This window comes from Ochotona curzoniae, unplaced genomic scaffold, assembly GCF_017591425.1.
Source record: "Ochotona curzoniae isolate NIBS_2020 unplaced genomic scaffold, NIBS_Ocur_1.0 contig_3520, whole genome shotgun sequence".
Classification (NCBI taxonomy): Eukaryota; Metazoa; Chordata; class Mammalia; order Lagomorpha; family Ochotonidae; genus Ochotona; species Ochotona curzoniae.
Window position 1 is genome coordinate 30,945,243 of NW_024465894.1, and position 24,182 is coordinate 30,969,424.

The 24,182-nt window shown below is 51.9% G+C and overlaps 2 protein-coding genes across 3 annotated transcripts in view; one reads left to right on the forward strand and one right to left on the reverse strand.

The window, feature by feature from the left end:
• The first annotated feature begins 926 nt into the window (after nt 1-926).
• On the forward strand, nt 927-12,184 carry TRMT6 (tRNA methyltransferase 6). The gene is made up of 11 exons (XM_040980981.1): nt 927-1,062; nt 3,188-3,318; nt 5,256-5,365; nt 5,894-5,985; nt 6,122-6,205; nt 6,470-6,594; nt 7,875-8,233; nt 8,602-8,687; nt 9,254-9,356; nt 9,456-9,542; nt 10,801-12,184. Exons 1-11 carry the CDS (start codon nt 953-955, stop codon nt 10,993-10,995), a joined length of 1,482 nt encoding a protein of 493 aa, XP_040836915.1. The 5' UTR covers nt 927-952; the 3' UTR covers nt 10,996-12,184.
• A 6,437-nt stretch (nt 12,185-18,621) lies between these two features.
• The window catches only part of CHGB (chromogranin B), a 29,594-nt gene continuing 24,033 nt past the window's right edge, over nt 18,622-24,182 (reverse strand). For both annotated transcript variants that reach the window (XM_040980984.1, XM_040980983.1), the window contains exons 4-5: nt 19,778-21,465; nt 18,622-18,984 (exon numbers count right to left, since the gene is read on the reverse strand). In XM_040980984.1, the coding sequence (XP_040836918.1) occupies nt 18,907-18,984; nt 19,778-21,465 (1,766 nt within the window). In that variant the 3' untranslated portion in view covers nt 18,622-18,906. The remainder of the gene's footprint in view (nt 18,985-19,777; nt 21,466-24,182) is intronic.

A 24,182-nucleotide genomic window follows, 5' to 3' on the forward strand; every position in this document is an offset into this window, starting at 1 on the left:
TGAGAGTAGCAACACTGCATTCTGACAGACCACCCACATCCTCTGAGGGTTTGCTTAAACAACTCCTGGCTCTAGGAATAAAGATGAGAGATACTGCATTGTGAGGGTGCTTCTGCACAGATAACCTGTGGGCAATCCGCCCAACACAACCCAGACCCGAGTCTGCAGCACATACAACTGCTGGCCAATCTTCCCCGTAAATCTCAACGCGTTCTAAACAATAAATACTAAAGCCCATTCTAAAGAGAATGCATATCTTTATGGTAAAAATAAACAAGGAAATATGCCATTCGTGAAGGAAAAACCTATCCGAAATTTTATTTACAGGGGACTCGGTGAACGTTAATCATGAAAAGGTTGGTCAATTTTAAGGAGAGACAAGGACTTTAAGAAATCAGCTAGACCTTATGACACACACAAGAACGCTGGACTACACAGTGACAGGTGGGGCTCTCTCAGCTCCTGTCTCCTTGGGGCCAGTTCCCTCTAGCCTGGCACCGAGGATCCCCAAAACTCTTTGGGGTACGCGACGACCCGCCCTCCCGGGACAGCCCCTGCAGGGCCCCGCCGCCCCGCGCCAGGCCGACCTGACTGTCCACTGCGGGACACAGAACCGCACATCAGGCCGAAACCCAACCGCCTTCCAAATTCCTTTTTGGCGCGTCTGTGATGTCAGCTCCGGCCCGGGCAGCCGCAAGGGCGGCGGGGCGGGGCGAAGCGCAGCCAATCAAAGAGTTCAGCCAAACGGAAGCCTGGAGGCTCCGGAAGCGAGCTTGGGCTTCGGAGCGGAAAGCGGAAGCGCCGTGCTGCACGTGGGGGCGGCCCCGGTTCCGGGCTCTGGTCGTCCGGCTGCTGGGCGGTGAGGCCGATGGCCTCGGTCACGGCCCCTGGCGAGGAGGGGCCCGGCGGCGCAGGGGGCGCCGGGCAGCCCCAAGACTGGCTGAGCGTCGGCATGGAGGGCGCGGGGGAGCCGCGGCCCGCCGACCACTGCATCCGGGACGGGGACTTCGTGGTGCTGAAGCGGGAAGACGTGTTCAAAGCGGTGCAGGTGCAACGGAGAAAGTGAGATTGCTGGCTGGGGACGGGGAGCTTTCCCCAGGTCCTGGACACCCTCCTCTACATCCCCCCAGGACCCAGTTCTCGGCTCTCTGAGTTCGCGTCCTCACCCCGACTTCCCCTCCAAGACCCCATTCTCGCATGTCTGGGTTCGCATCCTCACCCAGCTCCCTTCCAGAACTCTGTTCTTACCTGTCTCTCTGGGTTCGCATCCTCGTCCTGACTCCCCCTCCAGGAGTTCTTGCCTGTCTGGGTTCGCATCCTCACCCAGCTCCCCTCCAGGGCCCGGTTCTTGCCTGTCTCTCTGGGTTCGCATTCTCATCCAGCTCCCTTCCAGAGCTCTGTTCTCACCTGTCTTTCTGGGTTCGTATCCTCGTCCCGACTCCCCCTCCCGGACCTCCGTCTTCCCTGTCTGGGTTCGCATCCTTGCCCCGGTCGCTTCTCACCGCTGTTCCTTGCCCAGCAGAGTCTGTTTCCACCAGGATTTTTCTCCATCTACGGCTCTTGCTGACCATGGCCCCACACCTGGCCTCTCCCCCTTAGGGTCCCCTTCCAGGCTTGGCCGGGTTTCTGCCCCAGGATCCATTCTGGGTCCTCAGCCCTTCTCCACTGCCCAGTCCTTTATCCTGGAGTTCTTCTCCTAGCTTGGCAGGATGGGGTGGGGAGGGGTCCTCTCCTCCTCCACCCACCTCCAGACTCGGTCTTGCCTCTCTGAGTCCGTGTTGCCCAGCAGTCACTCTGCTGTGGATGTGGGCCCTGCTGTAAGGTCAAGTGGTGCTTTGCAAGACCCTTAGGTGTTTGCTGGAATGGACCTGGTGTGCTGGAAGAAACCATCCTTGATGCTTTGGCAGCCCTGGATGTGAATTGCAGGCCTGGCCCCGTGTAACTGAACAAGGTCCTTCTCCGGGAAGCTCCACTCCAGGATTACTGTGAGAATGAGAAAGCGTGAGACTCATGTGGTGTGCACATGTAGCCTCCGCTGGCACTTGCGGGAATCTTCTTAAAGGCTTTTGTGAGATTCCCACCCAGATTGCGGGGAGATAAGCATCTGGGCCACTGAGTGCCTGAAATCAGCCTTCCGCAGAGTCTTGTGGGTGTAAGGTGCTTTTTGCAGGGGGGTCGTGTTAGCACCTGCTGGGCTGTGGGGCACACATGTTGACTCCACTGTGGTGACATTGGAAGCAAGCAGCATGTCCCTGAGAGGAGTGCTGTAGGAGTTCCCTGCTAGGAACAGGGCTGAGAGGATACATTGTTGACTCCAATAAAGATAAAAGCTGGCCAAGGCTCCGGGCCTTTACAGAGCAGGAGGTCCACAGGCTGTGGGGGCCAGAATCCTACATCGTGGCTTCTTAGGAACTCTGTCTTAAAAACCTAATATAGGGCCCGGCGCAGTGGTCTTGTTGCTAAAGTCCTCGCCTTGCATGTATCGAGATCCCATGTGGGCATGGAGCTTCCCCTCCAGCTCCCTGCTGGTAGCCTAGGAAAGCAGTCAAGGACAGCCTATGGCTTTGGAATGCTGCACCCACATGGGAGAACTTGAAAGAGACTCTGGGCTCCTGACATCAAATTGGCTCAGCTCCGGCCATTGCGGTCACTTGGGACAGATCTGTCTCTCCCTCTCTGTATATCTGACTTTGCAGTAAAAATAAATAAATAGACCCTAACATATAGATTGTTACTAATGTTTATTTGTAAACGTAACTTGCTTTTATCAGACAATTTTTAAATTAAATGGCCAGGAGCTGAGAGATTGTTGTTTCTGATCCTCTGGGGGGCTGTGCTGTCTTGAGGCTTTCCTGGTGTCAGTTGCATGGGCGTCCCGGGACTTGTCGGGGTCTCAGCCTTGCCCACTCTGAGGAAAGCGCCAAGGCCTGTAAGTGGAGAGCTCCTTGCTGCCGTGCAGACTGGAGCAGCTGTTGACCCTGGAGAATCCTTGCAGAATTCACAGTTTCTAGAGCTTCTCTGTTCGCTTCGCATCTCTCAACACAGTTCTCTTGACTTGTTTTTTGTGCAGAGATAATACTACTGACTGCTGGGGCGGCTCCTTTTAAAATAAACTGGGGTGAATACGTCTTTTCTACTCTGTTTGCAAAGGAAATTCAACTGATTGATTGTGTTTCCCCCACCCCAGAAAAGTGACTTTTGAGAAGCAGTGGTTCTACCTGGATAATGTCATTGGCCACAGCTATGGGACCACCTTTGAGGTGACCGGAGGAGGGAGCCTTCAGCCCAAGAAGAAGAAGGAGGAGGAGCCCACTGCAGGTGCGGTCAGAGACCTGTCAGCTTCCGCTTCTCCCTCGGTGCTGTCCAGACTGGCCCGCTGGAACGGGAGAAACACAGTGCTGCCTTCCACTGCCAGCTAGCCTGGATCCGCACTCGCCCTGCTCTTACCTGGCTGTCGGCCTCGGGCCTGGCAGCTAACCCTGGGAGACCCTGCTGCCTCAAGGCCAGGGTACACAGGGCACCCCTTCAGGGCCGGAGTCGGGGTCAGCTGGAAGGCAGCTGAGATGCTCTGGAGGGTTAGAAAAGGAAATGAGGAAGTTCATTTTAGTGCAAGAAATGTTGCAAATCTGTGTACAGTTTTTTTCAAAATATGCATAATTCATGAGGCTTGTGAAGACTTCTTCACTATTTTTGCATTTGCTATTAATCTTTAAAGATTTGTTTATTTTTTATTGGAAAGTGAGATATACAGAGAAGAGAGAGGAAGATCTTCCATCCGTTGGTTCGCTCCCCAAGTGGCTGTATTGGTTGGAGCTACGCCGATTTGAAGCCAGGAGTCAGGAGCTTCTTATGGGTCTCTCACATGGATGCAGGGTCCCAAGGCTTTGGGCCATCTGCCACTGCTTTCCCAGGCCACAAGCAGGGAGCTGGATGGGAAGCGGGGCCGCCAGATTTAGAACCGGCACCCATATGGGGTCCCGATACATGCAAGGCGAGGACTTTAGCCACTAAGCTGCAGCACTGGGCCCTTGCCATGATTTTTTAAGCATTCTTGTACTTAATGCTTAAGTTCTGGATATTATAATGTGAATTTCAGTAAGATCCTCACAGTATTTTGTCTGCAATGAGTTCTCCATAACTAGCTATTATTAATCATCGTTAATTAAAAGCAAATACTTAAATATTCAGAGTAATAATATTAATAAAAAGGTTGCCAGTGATAAAATATTTAAGTAATCACTAAAATAGTAGTAAGATTCTGGTGCTGCCCAGTTAATTAGATACATTTACATTAATGTCTACTTTTATTTTTTTTAAAGCACCAAAAATGTGCTAGTCATGTTTAGACGTTGTATTTACAGCAGTTCTTAGAATGTCCTTCCAGAGGACAGCAGATACAATCCCAGGGCTAAGTAGGCTGAGTTCTGGTGGCAGCGGTGCGCAGTGGCGAGCGTAAGGCAGGGCTCTTCCAGGGAAGGTTAGGGAAGGTGACCCTGGGCTGGGTGGGGACTGGGGAAGCCCCACTGCCTCCACTGCCCTAGCAGAACGAGTGGCAGACACCGAAGCCCTGGCTGGATGTGTTCGAGGGAGGAGACGAGGCAGTTAGAGTGAGACTTGGGGATTGAGAGATGGGGTAGGCAGTGATAAGGCGTGTGGGACCTTACAGGTCATGTTTGCAATGCGTTTTCATTCTTACTATTGCATGGCAATAAGCATCAGGGTAAATAAGCTCTCTGACCCCCCTGTGGACAGCATAGAGGTAAGAAACAAAAGCCACAAGAACGAGAGCCTTGCAGCAATCCTGGCGAGAAGTGGATGGGCTTGGCAACAGTGGAAATGGACTGCTAAACTTGGACTACAGGGCCCAGCATTCTACCCTAGCAGCTAAAGTCCTCACCTCACATGCGTAGGGATCCCATATGGGCTCCAGCTCCCTGCATGTGGCCTGGGAAAGCAGGGGCAGATGGCCCAAAGCCTTGGGACCGTGCACCAGTGTGGGAGACCCAAAAGAGGCACTGGGCTCTGGCTTTGGATTGCCTCAGCTCCAGCTGTTGCGGCCGCTTGGGAAGTGAGTCAACGGATAGAAGACCTTACTTTCTCTCCTCTGTATATCTGGCTTTGCAATTAAAAAAATAAATAAATCTAAAAAAAATTTTTTTTAAAGCTTGGGCTACAAAGCAATGTAAATTTGGAAAAATAAAAAACTGTATGATAGTTTCAGATCATAAATATCATGGGACAATTTCTTTCCTTAGAGACTAAAGAAGCAGGCACTGACAATAGAAATATAATCGATGACGGGAAATCGCAGAAACTCACTCAGGATGATATTAAAGCCTTGAAGGACAGAGGCATCAAAGGAGAGGTAATATTTGAAGAATTTTTTTTTTTTCGGTGTGTAGAAAACGTCTTCGTCTTTAAAGCAGGCTCTGCCCGAGCTAAAATGGAAGAGTGATGTTACTCTCCTGGCAGGAGGGTGAGGTGGACCTGTGCTCCGTATTCCAGTGTCTCACGCAGGGCCGTACGGTGAAGGACGACCTTCGCTCTCGCTGATACTGTCATAGCGAGCAGCGTGTGTGAGCTCTGAGTGCTGCTCCACATCGAACTCCGTTTCCCGCGAGTGCCTTGCATCCAGCAGGCTCCCTTCCCACTCGGCCGCCCTTTGCTGTGCTAACTCTGTTCTTTTACCCTGGCTCACACACTGCTTGATAGATTTTTTTATTTACAAGTTATCAGTAGAGTATGGCAGTATACAGACAAGAGTTCATCATCTGGACTGCTGTCCACGAGGAGATGGAGGGGCCGACGTGTGGATCCATTCTGGGATAAGGTACCTTTGAAGTGACTTGTGATAATAAAGTTTCAGAAAATCTGCTTGCTCCTTTTCTTGTAGGAAATAGTTCAGCAGTTAATTGAGAATAGTACAACATTCCGAGACAAGACAGAATTTGCCCAAGATAAATATATTAAAAAGAAGAAAAAGAAGTAAGTAGTTCATGATTGAAAAGGTCAAAACGTTTTCTTTTTATAAACGTGAAAATGTGCGTCTTGTTTAAAATATTCCATCTTGCATCATTTTTCCAAGTTGGTTCCAAGTTCTCTTTTTTTTTTCTTCACCCAGATACGAAGCAGTCATTACTGTTGTGAGGCCGTCCACTCGTATTCTTTCAATTATGTATTATGCAAGAGAACCTGGAAAAATTAAGTACGCTTTGTTTCCTTTCAAAAGTATAATTGGGGGAAAATGTGTCTTTAAGAAAGTCATGATTTTAAGTAAAATGAAAAATTTGCTCACCTGCATAAAGTGTCCTCCTCCTGCATAAATTTGTAAGTCCTTTACTGTCGCCTCCTAAGCAATCAATAATGTTATCAGCATAATTTGTATTATAAGAGAAAACTTGAAAAGTGATTGAAATCACAAGCTTCGTGTACCCGACGACGAGTGAACGAATCCTCCTTTCTTCCTTAGCCACATGAGGTACGACACGTTAGCACAGATGTTGACGCTGGGAAATATCCGCGCTGGCAATAAAATGATTGTCATGGAAACATGTGCAGGCTTGGTGCTGGGTGCAATGATGGAACGAATGGGAGGTAAGGGTCAGCTTTTTTTTTTTTTTTTTCATTAAAGAATGATTTTTAATTGCAAAGTCAAATATACAGAGAGAAGGAGAGACAGAGAGGAAAATCTTCTATCCGACAATTCACTCCCTAAGCGAACGCAACAGCTGGAGCTGAGCCAATCTGAAGCCAGGAGCCAGGAGCTTCCTTTGACTCTCGCATGTGAGTGCAAGGTTCCAAGGCCTGAACCATTCTTGACTGCCCTCCCAGGCCACAAACAGGGAGCTGGATGGGAAGCGGGGCTGCTAGGATAAGAGCCGGTGCCCATATGGGATCCTGACATGTACAAGGCGAGGACTTCAGCCGCAAAGCCATCGTGCTGCCTCCCAGAGTCGGCATTTTCTAATTCAGTAAGCCCCCACCCTGAGGAATCTGAAAGCTTGGACTCCCATGAAGCTAGATGGGCTAATGCAATAACGGGTGACCTGCACCGCTCCCGCCCCAGACCCTTCCCACACGGTGCACCTGTGTCATCCGGTGGTGCTGGTGATTTTCACATCTAGCTACAGCATCTTAGGAGATGGTTTTGGTGCCTGTGGCTGGCTAGGACTTGTCAAACCATGAATCGTGTATATTCTTGTGAGGCTGGCACTCATTGGCCCGAATTGAGTAGACTGAGTGGGAACGACATGAGGGATAGATTTTTCTCTCCTGAAAGAGCAGGGTCTGATTTGCTTGCCTTGCTGTCAACTAGAGGAAATAAGAGTTTTAAGTGCCCCTTCTTTCTGCATTGGGATGGAGGGTGGGAAGAATCAGTCACCGGTAATGACATCCAGATTTGCTTGATCACAGGGGTTTTTTTTGTTGTTGTTGTTTTAAGATTTATCTTGGTTTCTGTTTGAAAGGCGGAGTTACATAGAGGAGACAGAGTAAGGTCCTCTCTTGGTTTGCTTCCCAAATAGCCACATTGGCCAGAGCTGTGTGAGTCTGCAGCCAGGATCCAAGAAATTCTTCCATGTCTCTCACATGGGTGCATGATCTCAAGGCCATCCTCTGATGCTTGCCTGTGTCACAAGCAGGGAGCTGAATGGGAAGAGGAGCAGCTGGAACATAAGCTGGCACCCTAGGCAGAGGCTTAGCCTACTGTGTCATGGCGCTCAACTAGTTTGGGGTTTTCTTGCCTGCAGCAGGAGCGTTCCTAGGCCCCTGTGAAGCAGAGCCCCCATCGGTCTGATGCCGGGGAGGACCCTGTCGGGGTGTGGGCTCCGTGGGCCCCTCCATCATGTGGGTGTTTGTCTCCTTCGTCTGCACAGGTTTTGGCTCCATTATTCAGCTGTACGCTGGAGGTGGGCCTGTTCGGGCAGCAACGGCGTGCTTTGGATTTCCCAAGTCTTTCTTCAGTGGTCTTTATGAATTTCCCCTGAACAAAGTGGACAGTCTCCTCAATGGCACGTTTTCTGCTGAGATGTTGTTCTCAGAGCCCAAGGACAGCGCTACGCTTGAGGAAAGCAATGGGATTCTGGGGGGCAAGCAGGCTGCTGAAGCTGAAAGTGAGGACGGCCTGGCTGAGGCCCCGGAGAGCAACCTTCCAGAAGAGCAGGAGACGCTGGAAGAGGTTTCCCAGGATCCAGAGGATAAGGAGCCTAAAGAAAAAGACGGCAAGAGAGATTATGTAAGAATGGCCAGAGCCCCTGCTGGCCTGGTGATGTTCTGGGGCCTGCGGGGACTCTGCAGGCACTGAGGACATGAGCTCGTGGGATGGTAACTAGCTGTTCCCAAGAGCCGGAGAAGGAGTGTGTGTGTGCATGTGGGTGGCTTCAGCTTTCAGCGTGGGGCTTTGGGGTGCACAGGCATTGCCTGTCTAGCCTAATGATGGCTTTGTAAAATCCCAGCTTCATGTTCACCTTCCATGTAAGCAACCTCCTTCCGTAGGTTTAGGCTGTGTTGAGAAATACTGTTGAAGTATTTGGACAGGTGAGAATTTCCTTAAAGCCAACTGAATGACCTCAGTACTTCGGTTTCTCATTTTTCTTTTTGAAGATTCAGGAAAAACAACGGAGACAAGAAGAGCAGAGGAAAAGACGTTTAGAGGCAGCCACCCTGCTGAGTGAGAGAAACGCAGATGGGTGAGTGGGTAGCAGAATGCCAGAGACGTGGCAAGGCCCGCGTGGGCTGTGGGGACAGCAGTGAGGGTTTGGTCTTGGTTAGAGAGAGAGGAGCCTGGGTCTCAGAGGTGGCAAGGTGACCGATGGTTCTGGAAAGCTTCAGAACAGATTTGAACCATCTCGCACTCACAGTGCGCCAAACGTGACGGGCTCAGTACTCTCATCAGAGGCAGGTGGCCATTTGGCTTGCCAGTGCTGATGGCAAAGGCTGCTGAAAATTGGACAGGCAGAGGCCGAAGGAGACATCCAGAAAAGCAACAGACTTGTCTCCAGATGGTGTAATAAAGGCCCCAAATCACTAAAGGCCGTTTAAAATGACCTGGCACTGTCAAAGCTTATGATGTGGTTGGTATTTCCCGGAAAGGAAACGCTTGCGAGTTTATTCTGCTCTGAATGTCCACAGTATTTCAATCTCTTGGCTTTCGTGAGTTGTGCAGACAGGTGCATGACCAGTCCAGATGCCTTTTCAGGCCTGTGTGCCACGCTGAGGGAACAGAGACATGATCGATCCAATGGTTTGCTTGCAGCCTCATTGTAGCTAGTCGCTTCCATCCCACTCCATTGCTGCTGTCTCTGCTGGACTTCGTGGCGCCTTCAAGGCCGTTCGTGGTCTACTGTCAGTATAAGGAGGTAATACTGTGGTGGACTGGACGGGACCTCCTGTGCTTGAGTGTTGAGTCTAAGTGCCGCCCAGCAGGTTGTCCCTAACAACTCTGATTGTGCCTTCAGCCTCTGTTGGAGTGCTACACCAAACTGCGGGAGCGGGGCGGAGTCATCAATCTCAGGCTGTCGGAAACCTGGCTCCGGAACTACCAGGTGGGTGCTGCTCCCAGGGCTGCTCCAGGTCTTGGGGCCCTCGCTTTCCATCCACAGGGATGGGAGTGTCTCAGACCGACGGTAGAAAAAGGACCCTGACTACTTGTCCCTGTCTTGTCTTGTTTGTTGGGCATGTTGCCCTGAAAAATGTGTCAGTCCCAGGCCCTTGGTGGCACTGTGAGCAGTATAGTGTAGCCCTCTATGTCCTGCTGGTCATCCTTTATCTAATTTGGAAGTCAGGGTTTACAGAGAGAGGAAGAGAGAAACGGGTGCATATGCCTTCCTCAGTGGCCCCAATAGCCAGAGCTGGCCCTATCCGAAATCACGTGTCAGGAGCTTCTTCGGGGTCTCCACATGGGTGCAGGGTCCCAAGGCTTCATGCCACCCAGTGCCCGTATGGGATGATGGACTCACAGCTACACTGCTGGTCTTCATAGTCAGTTTTCAGGGTTTACTGTCTGGCTGTGTGTCAGTTCAGCACTTCAGAAGACTTCCCAAGGTGGCAGTTGAAGTAGAAAAGATTTGAGAGAAATGCCCTTGAAAGGTAAAAGGGGAGAAAGAATGACTTGACGCAGCGTACAGCCTGGGAGGGAAGGACTGCAGTGCCACTTTGGAAAAGCTGCAGCTGGGCCAGTGGGGACCTCAGGAGCCCGGGGTGCTGGTGAAGGGGTCCCGTGCTGGGCGGACAGAGCCCTCACTGCTGCCAGCTCAGCACTGTGGGAGCCTCGGAGGGCCACTGCCCTTGCAATGCTGTGGGTGCCAGAGCAGCTAAGCTGGAGGTTTTCTGCTGCCCAGAGGCCTGTTCCCTGAAGTAGGAAGTCCTGAGGGGGACTTCCATGCCGCCACTAGCCTGTCCTGCTGCATTGGCCCCAGATGCTGCGGTAGGGACACCTCAGAACATCCCCTGGGCTGTCTGGCTTGGCTAGATTCCTGGGAGCAGGGAGGTTCTGAGCACCTCTTCCATGTCCAGGCCCATGCTTTGCTGGAGCTGAAAGGAAGAAAGCTGTGCGCAGATGTGGAGTACTGTGCAAGCAGCTTGCCTGTTTGGAAACTTGCTTAGGTCTCAGAGAAGTGGGGATGGCATGTCACTTTGACAAAAGGCTGTTCCCTGTGGTGTTGTGTGCGCTGTTGCATGAAGGAATGAGCTCCTTGGAAGTTGGTCCCTTTACGTCTTCAGGGGAATCTGTGTGTCTGAAATCTGCATTTGGCCGCCTGGTCTGGGTAAGCATGAATGTGTGTCTCTCTCTGTTTTGGTTAGGTTTTGCCAGACCGAAGTCATCCCAAACTGCTGATGAGTGGCGGCGGGGGGTACCTTCTCTCAGGCTTCACGGTTGCCATGGACAACATAAAAGCAGACAGCACCAGCCTGAAACCCAGTGTGAGCACATTGGAGCCACAGGAGCCTGAGGAGCCAGCAGCTAAAAAACGCAAGTGCCCAGAGTCTGGCTCGTAATCCTGCAGCATTGGCTTCCATCTTTGTTCTCAGGCGTTATACAGGTAGTAATTAAACTTTAAATACCATTGCAATTGTTTATATTTCCTGTCCTAAGAGTAAGACAGTGTCCACACACGCTCTGTGGGCAGGAGGAGTCGGTCGGCCTTTCCCAAGCCTGTGACCCGGCGGGCCTGGCGCAGGTGGTGGGCTGAGCAGCTCTGTCGGTTTAGCAGAGCCCCCCCCGCAGTCCTTGAAGTGCACGGGCCGTGGGAGTTCAGCCTCCTGCGGGTCTGTTTCTACATGACTGAGGTTTATATTTTTAGCTAAGTGGAGTGGCACAACTTAGCTAAAACTTAGTGAGTACTGAAAGGAAGGAAGGAATTTCTGTTTTTCTTTCTCTCCAGCCTAAGCAATATGGACGTGTGAGAGTGTGAACTTGACAGTACCCAAGGTGCCCTGTCCCCTGCGGGACGGTGAGCATGGTCGCTGCTGGGCTATCTTTTAACAGTCGATAACCTGGGGAAGTTTTGAATATTTATTTTACTTTTTATTCCTTTTGAAAATACAGAGGTTTTAGTGGGTTACTTCTTTGCATTAATTTTCCAGTCCTCTCTTTGTTTTAAATAAAGTAACTAGAATTTTTGTGTAATATTGAATTGAAGGAAGCGGGTGTTTTAGAAACTTCAGATCTATTGATATGCAAGGTACATATGTTTATATGTGTATAGATGTTGCTAAATACATAAAGACAGAAAGAATGCACTACCTACAGACAGACACGAAACGTGCTATTTGAACCGTAACAAAGTTGAAGCAACACTTAAGCCAGTCTCATTGCATTGGTGTCACTGCTTGTCATACATATTCTAAAGTGCCTTTTTTTGGTGGTGGTTAATGTTGATCTAAAAAGCTCTGGCATGATCGGCGATTGGTCCATGTAAGCTCGAAAGACTGTGATCGGACTGTGATGAGCTGTGGCCGCAGAGAGCATGGCCCCGGCTCGCAGGAGTGTCTCCTGTGCGTGTTGGGCCTCTCGTCGGAGAACAGATGTGTGACCCGGTGGCGACAGCTCGGAAGGGGAGTGTTTGCGGCATGCGCTGTTCTCACCATGGCCAGTGTGATTACCAATGAGGACAGTCTGGATGCTTTTTTTTTTTTCTTAAAACAGTTGTATTCAATAAATAAAAGTGTTTCCTGTGGTCTAACTCACCGATGCAGTCATCTCTGGTACGTATCTCGGGCTGTCAGCCTGTCCTGTCTGGGCAAGAGAACATTCCTTCAGCAGCCGTCGCTGGGGTGCTGAACCCACAGGTTGTCCCTGCATGCAGCCGATCAGGTTGACAGGAACACAGAGACTGTGTGCGTGGACTAGAGTCAGTGGTGGTTGATCTCCTTTTGTCACTATTTTTAGAGCCATCATCTTTTGGGGATTCAAACCTATTTCCAAGTCCCATTTTTAAAAACGGGAACCCCTGCAGGGTTCTTAGAAATCGTTGGAGCCTGCTGGGAGTTCCTTATTCAGTAGGTCCAGGACGGCACATGATTTGGCATTTCTAGTAAGTTTCCACGTGGTGCTGATGCTGCCAGCCAGGAAAGCAGCCCCTGGCTGCCTGCGCAGTGTTACTCCCTGCCTCCTGGAAAATGGAGATCCATCTTTGGAGCAAGTGCACGGATCTTTTTTTTTTTTTTTTTTTAAGAGTTAAACAGAAGGCCCAGCGGCGTGCCTAGGGGCTAAAGTCCTCGCCTTGAATGCCCTGGGATTCCATATGGGTGCCAGTTCTAATCCCGGCAGCTCCACTTCCTATCCAGCTCCCTGCTTGTGGCCCGGGAAAGCAGTCAAGGATGGCCCAAAGCCTTGGGACCCTGAACCCATGTGGGAGACCCGAAAGAAGTTCCTGGATCCTGGCTCTGGATCAGCATAGCATCGGCCGGCCGTTGCGCTCACTTGGGGAGCTTTCCCAAGGCTACAAGCAGGGAGCTGCATGGGAAGTGGAGCAAGCAGGATATGAATCAGCACCATGTGGGATCTTGGTGCATGCAAGGTGTGGAGTTAAGCCACTAGGCTACTGCACCAGACCCAAAAGTGGTCTTAATGTATATGAATTTGGTGGTGGGGTAGAGTACATGTTTTAAAGATTTATTTATTTATTGGAAAGTCAGATATGCAGAGAGGAGGAGAGACAGAGAGGAAGATCTTCCGTGCGATGATTCACTTCCCAAATGAAGTGCTATGCCGATGCTATGCCAATCCGAAGCCAGGAGCCAGGAACTTCTTCCGGGTCTCCCACGTGGGTTCAGGGTCCCAAGGCTTTGGGCCGTCCTCGGCTGCTTTCCCAGGCCACAAGCAGGGAGCTGGATGGGAAGTGGAGCTGCCGGGATTAGAACCGGCGCCGATATGGGATCCTGTCGCTTTCAAGGCGAGGACTTTAGCCGCTAGGTCACGCCACCGGGCCCGACACTTTTTTAATAAAGTTTTTTTATTGGCAAGCCAGAGCTCCAGAGAAAGATTATCCGTCCATTGGTTCACTCTCCAAGTGACCATAATGGTCAGAGCTCAGCCAATCCAGAGCCATGAGCCAGGGTCGTCTTCTAGGTCTCCTGCCTGGGTACAGGGTCTCAGAGTTCAAAGCCATCCTCCACTGCTTTCCCAGGCCACAGGCCCGGAGCTGGATGGGAAGTGGAGCAGCTGGGACAGGAACCAGCACCCACATGGGATCCCGGCACATGCAAGGTGAGGATTTTAGCCACTAGGCTACCACACTGGGTCCCAAGATCCGATTTTTACACACCTCCTTGAACAAATGGAGTAATTCCTAGCAGCTTACAGCCTGCCGGCCTGCCGGCCTTTACTCGTCCCTTCCAACTATACACACACAGCCACTGAGAGGATACGGCCCTGTGCTTGGGAGACCCACCCCGCAAGCTATTCCCCACACCCTGCTGAGCAACCGCACGTAGCCATGGAGCCCCTTCGAGTGGCGTGCCCCAAGGTGTCGCCTCCGGAGGAACTGTCACTGTGAGGAACACATCGCCTCTTCCATGCCTGTCTGTCATTCTCACTGTCACCTAGTGACGTGTCTGTCTCCTGATGCCACCTCACGGGGGGAGCTTTTGTCTTGACCAGTTCCTGAGGCTTACTCACCTGGAGAGAAATCAGGAGGCAGATGATGTCCTAGAAGCCAGGAGAGGGAAGCTGAGGCGGGCAGAGGGGTGGGCAGTCCTCGGGGCAAGAGGAGGAACCCTGGACTTGACACCACCACTTGTGTGGCTGCTCGCCCCTCACCAGCTCCCCTCACCCCTCTCCTGGCATCCTCAAATCAGCCACCAGCACGTTCTCCCCCAAGAGCTTGGAAGCAAACATTCAGGCCATGTAGTCTCTTTCGGACTACGTGCTAAGCCACAGGCATGGTCTTAAATAATTCTCATGTCTTTTAGCTTTCCCCTGCAATCATTTAAAAATGCTGCCAATCATACAAACTCCCTGCGTTCCCAGCGTGGCCTACAGGTGTCCAGTTTGCTGAGCCCCAGTCGTTGATTTCCATTGCTTCCTTCAACCTGTCAAATACATGGCTTTAGCTTGCTCATTGTCAGCTGAGTTTCTGTTGAGGGAAGTACTGCCAGAAAGCCTAAGGAACCTACCGTTGCTGCTGTCCTCTGCCTTGGGTTCTGCTTTGAAAGCGTCTTGGCTTTCCCCCCCCCCCCCCTTAAGATTTATTTTTATTGCAAAGGCAGATATATACAGAGAGGAGGAGACAGAGAAATACCTTCCATCTGATGATTTACTCCCCAAGTGACCACAGCCGCCAGTACTGCGCTGATCTGAAGCCAGGAGCCCAGAGCCTCTTCTGGGTCTCCCATGTGGGTGCAGGGTCCCAAGGCTTTGACGTTGGATGATTAGGCATAATTGGCTTATTATGCCTAATGGGAATGAAACTTTCTGAAAATAGAGAATGAACATGAACTTTTAAAAAGATCATCCGTGGTCTGAGATCAAAGTTACCTTTGGAGTCCCAGAGCACCTTGATGAATCAAATAGACTCAGGTCTGGAATCTGTTCTAGAGAATGGAAAACCTTAAAGCTCCACATGGCTCTACCTTCACTTAAAATCTTTTTTTTTTTTAAGATTTATTTATTTATTGGAAAGTCAGATATACAGAGAGGAGGAGAGGCAGAAAGGAAGATCTTCCATCCGATGATTCACTCTCCAAGTGAGCGCAACGGCCGATGCTATGCTGATCCAGAGCCAGGAGCCAGGAGCTTCTTCCAGGTCTCCCACGCAGGTGCAGGGTCCCAAAGCTTTGAGCCGTCCTCGACTGCTTTTCCAGGCCACAAGCAGGGAGCTGGATGGTAAGTGGGGCTGCCGGGATTAGAACCGGTGCCCATATGGGATCCCGGGCGTTCAATTCGAGGACTTTAGCAGCTAAGCCACCACGCCGGGCCCAGTGTCTTGGCTTTGAACAACATGCAGCGCAGCTGCAAACTTGCCAGCACAGCCACATTTCCGAACAGAATGTCTGTAGGGTCCCGCACAATAGCCTCGTGATTAAATGCTTGCCTGCGTGTGCTGGCATTCTTTATGGGCATCGGTTCCCATCCAGCTCCCTGCTTGTGGCCTGGTAAAGCAGTGGTGGATGGCCCAAAACCTTGAGACCCTGCACCCACATGGAAGACCTGGAAGAAGCTCCGGGCTCCTGACTTTGGATCGGCTCAGCTCTGGCTGCAACCGTGATGGAAGATCTCTCTCTCTCTCCTTATCTTCTCTGTATATCTGCCTTTCCAATAAAAATAAGTAAACATTAGGAAAAAGAGAAATCTGACCTTGGCAAGGCTTAGCTAAGCTGTGGTCATCCCCCCCACCACCATCACTGCAGTGTAGAAACACCAGGGCCAAACCAAGAAGGCCATATTTGACCTCACCTGTCACAAAAGCTGTGTGATCCCCACCTGCCATTCCTGTACCATCACCCATAAGGATGCCCACACTGCCTTCCTGCTGTTCTGGTTCCAGAAGCATCTCCAAGCCAGGAGGCGCTGTGCTGTGCTGTTCCTGCCGACAGCTTCTCTCTGCGAGTGGCGTGGTATGTGCATGTGTGCGTGCAAGCCGGCATTCGGAGTCCTGAAGTTTTTTGTTTCTCTCCCAATGAGTGACCACCCTCCCCATTCATCTCAGGCTCCTAAAATTCTCTTTAGGAAATCGTTTTCTCCTAGACTGCTGTGGAATACAAGGCCAGTATAGACTGCATTGCAGGTGTGTGAGTATGTGGTAAGCATTTATCAGCATCTCCCATCAGGACATTAGAAGAGTTTTCACTGTGACTTATTACAGCTGCAGTTGTGTTGATGTCATAAAACTTGGCTTTGGGTGATTTCCAAAAGGAACACTAAAATAAAAGGTTAAGGACAAAAAGTTGATCTGGGTGGTGGTGGGGTGGTGGGCATGACTCCAGGAAACACCCGGGGGCAGCAAGACCGAGTTAAGGCAGGTAAGATAAAGGATGCATTGTGAAGCATGGCATCACCATGGCACCCAAGGCTCCATCCACTGTGGGAGGCCATTTTAGACTTGTTGCCCTGGCCTGTCTTATTGGGGATGAAATGTCTCCCCAAGAAAAGATGCTCCAAAGTCTGTCACCCCAGCCTTGTGCTGGGTATCAAAATGTGGCCTTATCCCGGTGCGGTGGCGCAGTGGTTAAGGTCCTCGCCTTGCACGCCCGGGATCCCATATGGGCGCTGGTTCTAATCCTGGTGGCCCTGCTTCACGTTTAGCTCCCTGCCTGTGGCCCGGGAAAGCAGTTGAGGACGGCCCAAGGCTTTGCAAGGCTTTGGGAACCTGCACCCGCGTGGGATACCTGGAAGAGGCTCCTGGCTTCGGATCGGCATAGCATCGGCCATTGCGCTCACTTGGGGAGTGAATCATCGGACGGAAGATCTTCCTCTCTGTATATCTGCCTTTCCAATAATAAAAAAAAATGTGGTCTTATCTGGAAGTAGGGCCATTGTATATGTAGTTAAAATGACACCATACTGGAGTAGGGTGGGCCAGAGTACCAGGCGAGGAGGCTCACTCAGGAGGGAGGTGACCAGGTGAAGTCGCTGCGTGTAGATGGCAGAGTGTAGTCACATGCTGAGAAGCCAGGGAGCATGACTGCCGACACCTTGACTTTGGACTTCCAGCCTGCAGAACCAGGAGACAGCATCTATTTTGGAAGCCACCTGATCTGCAGTATCTGATTATGACAGCCCTAGGAACGTATAGACTAAATTTTACCCACTGCAAAGACTGACTCCAACAGTCACGATCCAGCCCTCTCCCCCGCAGCCCTGGTGCTTCCCCTGGTCTTTGCAAACAAAGTCCTGAGGCCAGAGTAACAGACACCAGAGAGACAGTGAGCAGGCCCCAGAAGCGCGTTCAGAGTCAGGACAGCATGCCTTCAAATTCATGGCACGACAAAGCCACACTTTGCCAGCAAAGACACGTCACTGAGACGGTTAGATCTGTTAGTCTGGTTGAATTAGCATGGATAGTTCTTGAGTTGGCCAAGAGGAGCAGGGTCAGACCTTGCTCAGTAGATCCCCATATTCCCAGACAGCTGTGCTCTGTCACCTGCCAAAGTGGAGGAGATGAGTGTGAGCCGTTGAGCAACAAAATGGCAGGCTACAAAGGAAAGAGGCATCGCCCAGCTGCCAGTCTCGGAGAAGCTGCAGGGATTCCTCATAGCAGCCAATATTTCCCCTGCACTGCCACATGCCAGGCACCAAGTGCAGGCTCTTCTCAACCTCCAGTCAGCCTCATGACAACCCGATGGGACCAACATCTTTATTTTATTGGTGAAACTGAGGTTGCAAGGACAGTCAACTGACCGGTTACACATCTAGTTAGCAACAAGGCCAGGGTGCCACCACCACACAGGATGCAAGTCGGCTGGACCCAGAGGGATCGGGGATCTGTCTAGACAGGCCGGATGTTCAGACTCCAGATCCACAGTGAGGCTCGTGCTGCAGGCTTTCCCATCAGCCCGGGGAATGCCGGCAGATGGTGACTCCCTAAGGATGCCAGCTGATACACGGTTGGAAGTCATGCTGAAGGACGGCCTTCCCTCCTTTATAAAGATATCTTATGAATTTCATACATGCTGTTTTAGGCAAACAGCGATACCAGGTTCTTCAGGCCAATCTGGTTTTCATCCTAGGGGAACAGACGTCTGCTGAGCTCCTCTTTTACGTCCTGTAGTTTGCCCACTCTTCTGCATCAAAATATTTGCTTCTGTTTGTGCATTCAAAGCCCAACAAACCCCAATACAGCGAAATTTACTTTATTTGAAAGGCAGAGGGACAGAGAAGGAGAGACTGGGAGAGCTCCTATCTGCTGGTTCATTCCCTGAAAGGTGACTGGGTCGCCTGGCACTCCATGAGCCTGACACAGGCGGTGCCCCCTCTGCTGCTTTCCCAGGTGCACTGGGCAGGAAGTGGAGCGGTCAGGACCCCCACTGGTTCTCCAATCGGGATGCCGGCATCTCCTGTGGTACCTTAGCCCACTGCACCCCAGCACTGGACCCTATGTTTCAGAATTTAAAAAAAGAAAAGAAATAGATTTGAGAATCATACTCCTGATTTGCCCACAGGAAGAACCATGAAGCTTTTGGTCTTGAGTGAATCTTTTATTATTTCAAACTGAGACATGTTGTCAAAGAAAATAGCAGTCGTTGTCACAAGCATTTTAATACGTCTATTTTGCAAGAAAAAAATATGCTACAAGTCATGCTATTCAAATCCTCGATAGCATTCTGGCAAAAACTAAAGGCATCTTCAATCGTGTCAGACACTTAATGACTAGTAAATTCTACTTTCTGCCTTTGGGTAAAGGAGTGTGTCTTCCGGTGAAGTGGAGCAAAGTGGGGCTGCGTCTTAGTCCCCCACTCCTCTGAAACTCAGCCCCTTTGGCTGAACTTCTCAGCTATTTTCTGTAGTTCCAAATCCATCGCAGCCAAGTTTTCAAGTTCTTTTTCCTGGAAAATACAGAAGAGTGGATTTGTGAGCTTCCAGATCATTTTCCATGGCTACAGTTGGAGGGAATGTGGCTTGGGAACGGAAGCGGGGAGCCTGCAGCCTCCGTGGCTCTCAGTGTGAGAGCCGCGCCTGAGCTGCTGAGCCGTCATAGCAGCGGCACCCAGAACCGGCCGCAAGTGCAGAGCTCCTGCGTCTTCGCCAGGGCCGGGTGACTCACACACTCCAGGGCCTGGCAATCCTGCCTAATGCTCAGACACACGCAAGCTCAAGAAGCATGAATCTGTGGAATCAGTACTGGGGAGGGGGGAAGGAGGGTTGGGAGAGATGCGGCACCAACGTCACCTCCCTCCGATACAAACTTCTGATTGCAGTAGGCCGTGAGCGCATAGAGACATCAGAGCACCTGTTCTCCCTCTCCGGGAGCTGGTGATGAGCCACCAAATGACCAATGGAAGTCAGAGTGGTGGCTATCTTCCCTATGGTATTCCGCAAACACCTGGGATGCTTAAACGTGGTGTCCCTGTAGCATGGAGGGGGCATGGAGGGGTGGATTCCTGGCACAGAACTTTTATCAGGCTTTCCAGATTCTTCTAACATGTAGTCAAGGTTGAGATACACCACAATGGAGGCAGGTGGACAGAGATGGATGAAGGGTAGATGACTCCCTAGGAGTGACCTCAGTGCTGTCTCTAGGACTACACTCTCGGGGCGATGAAATCCCACCATTAGCCCCCCATCCCCCACCTCCCATAGCAGGACGCCAACACGGGTAACAGAAGCTGTGTACTGTACCTCATCCTCGGTCAGAACCGCCTCGTCTTCCCCGGCCCTTTCACGCTCTGCCTCGTGGCGCGGGCTCATCTGTTCCTCGGAGTCGTAGAAGTCGGGAAACTCAGCCGCCTTCTTCCGGTAGTGGAGCAGCCGGTCCAGCTCGGCCACCCTGTCGTACTGCCTTTTCAAATTCAGCTTGGGGGCCCTGGCGGAGCTCCTCTTCTCGTAGCCCCAGTTCACGTCCTCGGAGAAGGGCTTCCTCTCCCACCAGTCGTAGCTGTACTCCGGGAAGAAGGCCCTCTCATTCAAGGCCATCCCGTTTTCCTCTTCCCCGTCAAGAAAGTTGTCATCCAGGCTGTCTTTTTTCTCAAAGCGGCCATCCTTCCACTGGAGAGGGTCGAAATAAGGGTTGAAGAGCCCCCCTAATCTCTTCCTCCTTTCCTTGCTGGGATAGGGGCCCAATCTGTCTTGCAGCATCACTTCCTCTGGGGCTTGCAGGTCCTCCTGCCACGGCCACCTGCCCCGGGCTCCTTCATCTCCGTAGCTGAGGTACCTCCTCTCTGGCGCTTTCCACTCCCCTGGCAGTAACCGGCTTGCCTCGTCCATCTGGCTTTCCTGGACACGCCGGTGTCCATCACCCACGGACCCTTGCTCGCCTCTGGTGGTCAGGGAGAAACGGGCAGCTGGCTCTCCTCCCTGGCCCCTGCTACGGGGCCCCTTGCCCTGCTCTCGGCTCCTCTCCACCTCGCGCCCTTCGTCATCTCTGTGCGCCATGTTGTCAAGCTCCGGGCTGGGCTTCTCTCCTTCCTCTCTGCTCTCCACACTCTGGGGCCCCGGAGCCCTGTACGCCTCACTCCCTCTGCCCCCGTAGGCAGGAGCCCGGACACCTGCAGAACTCTTCCCTTCGGCCCCATAGTCGGGCTCCTCTTGGGAAGCCCTGGGGTGTGCTGCATGCTGGATCGCTCTTCCCCCTGCACCTGCCGTGCCCGCACTGGCCGCCTCCATCCCTGGGTGCGACTGCCCTCCTTCCTGCGAGCCCAGAGTCCCGTCCTGGGCCCTGTCAGGCCTGCTCCTCCCGTGGTGGTGTCGGGGCCTGGTGCGCCGTTTGGCCACCTCCACCGCGGCGTCCTCCCGGCTCTCCTCGGATTCTTCCTGACTCTGGGATTGGCTTGTGGGCTCAGGGGGGCGTTCCTCACGGCTCCCCATCTCCTCGCTGCTCTCCCGGCTGCTCTTCTCCCTGCTGTGTGTCTCCTCCTCGGAGTGGCCGTCCCACCTGGCCGCTAAGGCCGCTTTTGCCTGGGCCGCCGCCTGGCTTCGCTTGTCGGGAAGGACCTTTGGTGTCTCTCCTAGCTCTGTAAGCTGCCTCCCGTCGGTGGCATCTTCCCCGTGCCTCTCCTTCGAGTTATTCTCTCCCTCTTCTTCCTCACTGCCTGTTCTCACGGTCTCCTCAGATGGGCGCGTCTGCGCTTCTTTGGCAGCCCGGGGGCTGCTCCGAGGGGCCACGGTGCCCTCCTGGCCGCGCCCGCCGCCTGGGGCCCGGTTCTCCCCCTTGGCAGAGCCCCGTGCGTCTTCTTCTCCTTGTGCTGCCACCTCTGCCCTGCTCGACGGCCTCTGGCCTTCCGAAGCAGCCCCTGGGTCTCTTAGCAATCTGACTTCAAACTTGGTGTTTTCATTGCCACTTTTCTCTTCATCTTTGGCCTCTCTCCCACCTTAAACGAAAATAGAAAAGTCAGTATAATTTCAAAATCGCGTGTCATTCAGTAATCACCAGCATCCGAAAATCTTGCAGATCCTAAGGACATTGAAAGGTTCTTGGATAATCTTTTCAGTTCATCAAGCATATTCTCAAATTCTTTTTTAAAAGATTTATTATATTTTTTATTGGAAAGGCAGATATGCACAGAGGAGAGACAGAAACATCTTCTGTATGCTGGTTCACTCCCCAAGTGGTCACATCGGGCAGAGCTGAGCCGATCTGAAGCCAGGAGCCTCTTCCAGGTCTCCCACGCGGGTGCAGGGTCCCAAGGCTTTGGGCCGTCCTCGACTGCTTTCCCAGGCCACAAGCAGGGAGCTGGATGGGAAGCAGAATTGCCGAGACATGAACCTGCACCCAGGGATCCCAGCAAGTGCAAGGTGAGGACTTTAGCCACTAGGCTACTGCGCCAGGGCCTCTCAAATTCTTTTTAAAAGCAAATACCATTTTAAAGTTTCTTGGCTGTTTTCAGCCTAATCATCTCCATATTTCTGTGTTTCTATACTACCCAGCCAACATCTCTCAGCTGTACTAGCCATGACCAAACTGACAGCCAGAAACGCAGTTACAAAACAACAGAGTAGAACCAGATGCACCCCCCTCTTTTGGTAGACATTAAGACCCAGAAAAGTATGTTTCTGGATCATTCTTTCCATCTTTCCTCTATGGAAGACTTAAATAATTACCGTGGTGTAATTGACTCTAAGCAAAATCTCCATAAAACAAAGTTAAATAGCCACAGGCAGAAATATCAAGAGTCTGTTGCCAGCCGCATCTGTATGTACTGGCTACATGCCGTACCCAAAATGGCGCCGGCTGGAAAAGCCACACCTTGGTTCCTGGTGACGTAGCTTTCACGGTACTGCGCAGGCGCCTAGCGCATGCGCAGTGAGCTGAGGCGTGGCCGGCGCATGAACACTGGGACTGACGAATCCAGTCGCCCAGGAACCTGTGTAATCATGACGCCGACCTATCATCGGCAGAGGCGGGGCCAGTCAGCACATAAGAGCAGACAGCCTGCCGGGGTCGGAGCCTTTCCCTCCTCATCTTGGCGCGCGCAATAAAGATTACCGCAGAAGACTTCACTCGCATCTGCCTCTTATCGCCGGACGATAAGAAACGTGGGCGCGACAAGAGTCCAAGGAGGAGTTAATATGTTTAAATTGTGAGTTTATCTGGCACCTGTTATCCAATCAACATGAACTTTGCAGAGTTGATCCCACAGGAAGTGACGCTAGCTAGAATTCAGGAACTGGAGAGACACTTGGCGTGTTTCTTTCCTGTAAGCAGCGGGCAGGACCAATTCTTCCAGCCAAATGTGTTGTCAGGCATAGAGGATAACCTGCCCTGCACTGCGCTGTTCTGTTTGGTGAGCTGGCAGCAGATGGTATAACTGATACTTTAATGGAAGGTGGTTCTCTTCCACCTTTTCCACCAACTCCTTTGCTAAATCCTCACTCCCTTCTGAAACGAGCCACTCAGCTAACACTGTCTCAGCCACCAGCTGGGACAGCTTGGGTTTCACTGCATGGCACTGGGTCCCCACAGAACACCCGAGGCCAAGGCCACGGACGGCTCTGGGCGTAAATCTGCACCATCTGTTGCGGGAGCCACTAGACCTTTGTGCTACCGAGCCACAGATGAGGTTGGTCCAGACGGGGGGTTGGGGGGGGGATGTACAGGCCATGTCAGATGCACCCCAGATTTCCAAGACACCCTAGGGGTCAGGGCATCAGATCTCTCAATAGTCTTTCCCATCTGCTTTATCTGAAAATGCTGGATTCCTGGCTGGCGTTAGTGCTAACTGCCTGAGCTGTCTGTCGGCCAGATGCTGACGTCAGCCCGAGCGTCGGTTGACTTGGAACTGATCAGAAAGGATCGCCCCTTTCCTGCTGCTAATGGGGTCTCAGTGTCAAGAACACAGTGTTTTTATTTTTTTCCCCCAGTTCAGTGTTTTCTGTGGAGAGCAGCTGGTGCCTAAGGCTTCGCACTTCTTTCTAAATTGAGCTCTAAGTCTCAGCAGGTGATACTGGCCGAGGGCGGTGATGACAGCACACAGTCACTGGCACTCTAGAGAGCCCAGGTGGGAAGCTCATTCTTCTCAGCTGCCAGGGGGGAAGTGCATGTCTCATCCTAACCGCTGTGCTGCAAGAACTGCGAGATTGCCCTGGCCCAAGAGAATTCTGTGTCCATGAAGAGACTGGGCAGTGTGTCTGTTGCACGAGGCCTCTGACAGCTACAAGGCAATGATGCTTCGTTACTCCCCAGACACCCATTTGCCCAGCGAGTGGATGCTGACTCAGGATACGCAGGAGGAAGAGGGGGAGAGGGCCTTCAGCACAGTCCTTAAGACCCCAACTGGGGGCCTGGTGCGATAACCTAGTGGCTAAAGTCCTTGCCTTATACACGCTGAGATCCCATATGGGTGCCCGGATCCCATATGGCCGCCAGTTTGTGTCCTGGCAGCCCCACTGCCCATCTAGCTCCCTGGCTGTTACCTGGGAAAGCAGTCAAGCAGAGTCCAAAGCCTTGGAACCCTGTATCCATATGGGAGACCTGGAAGAAGCTCCTGGCTCCTGGCTTTGGATTGGAGCTCAGCTCTAACCATTGTGGCCACTTGGGAAGTGAATCATTGGATGGAAGATCTTCCTCTCTGTATATCTGACTTTCCAC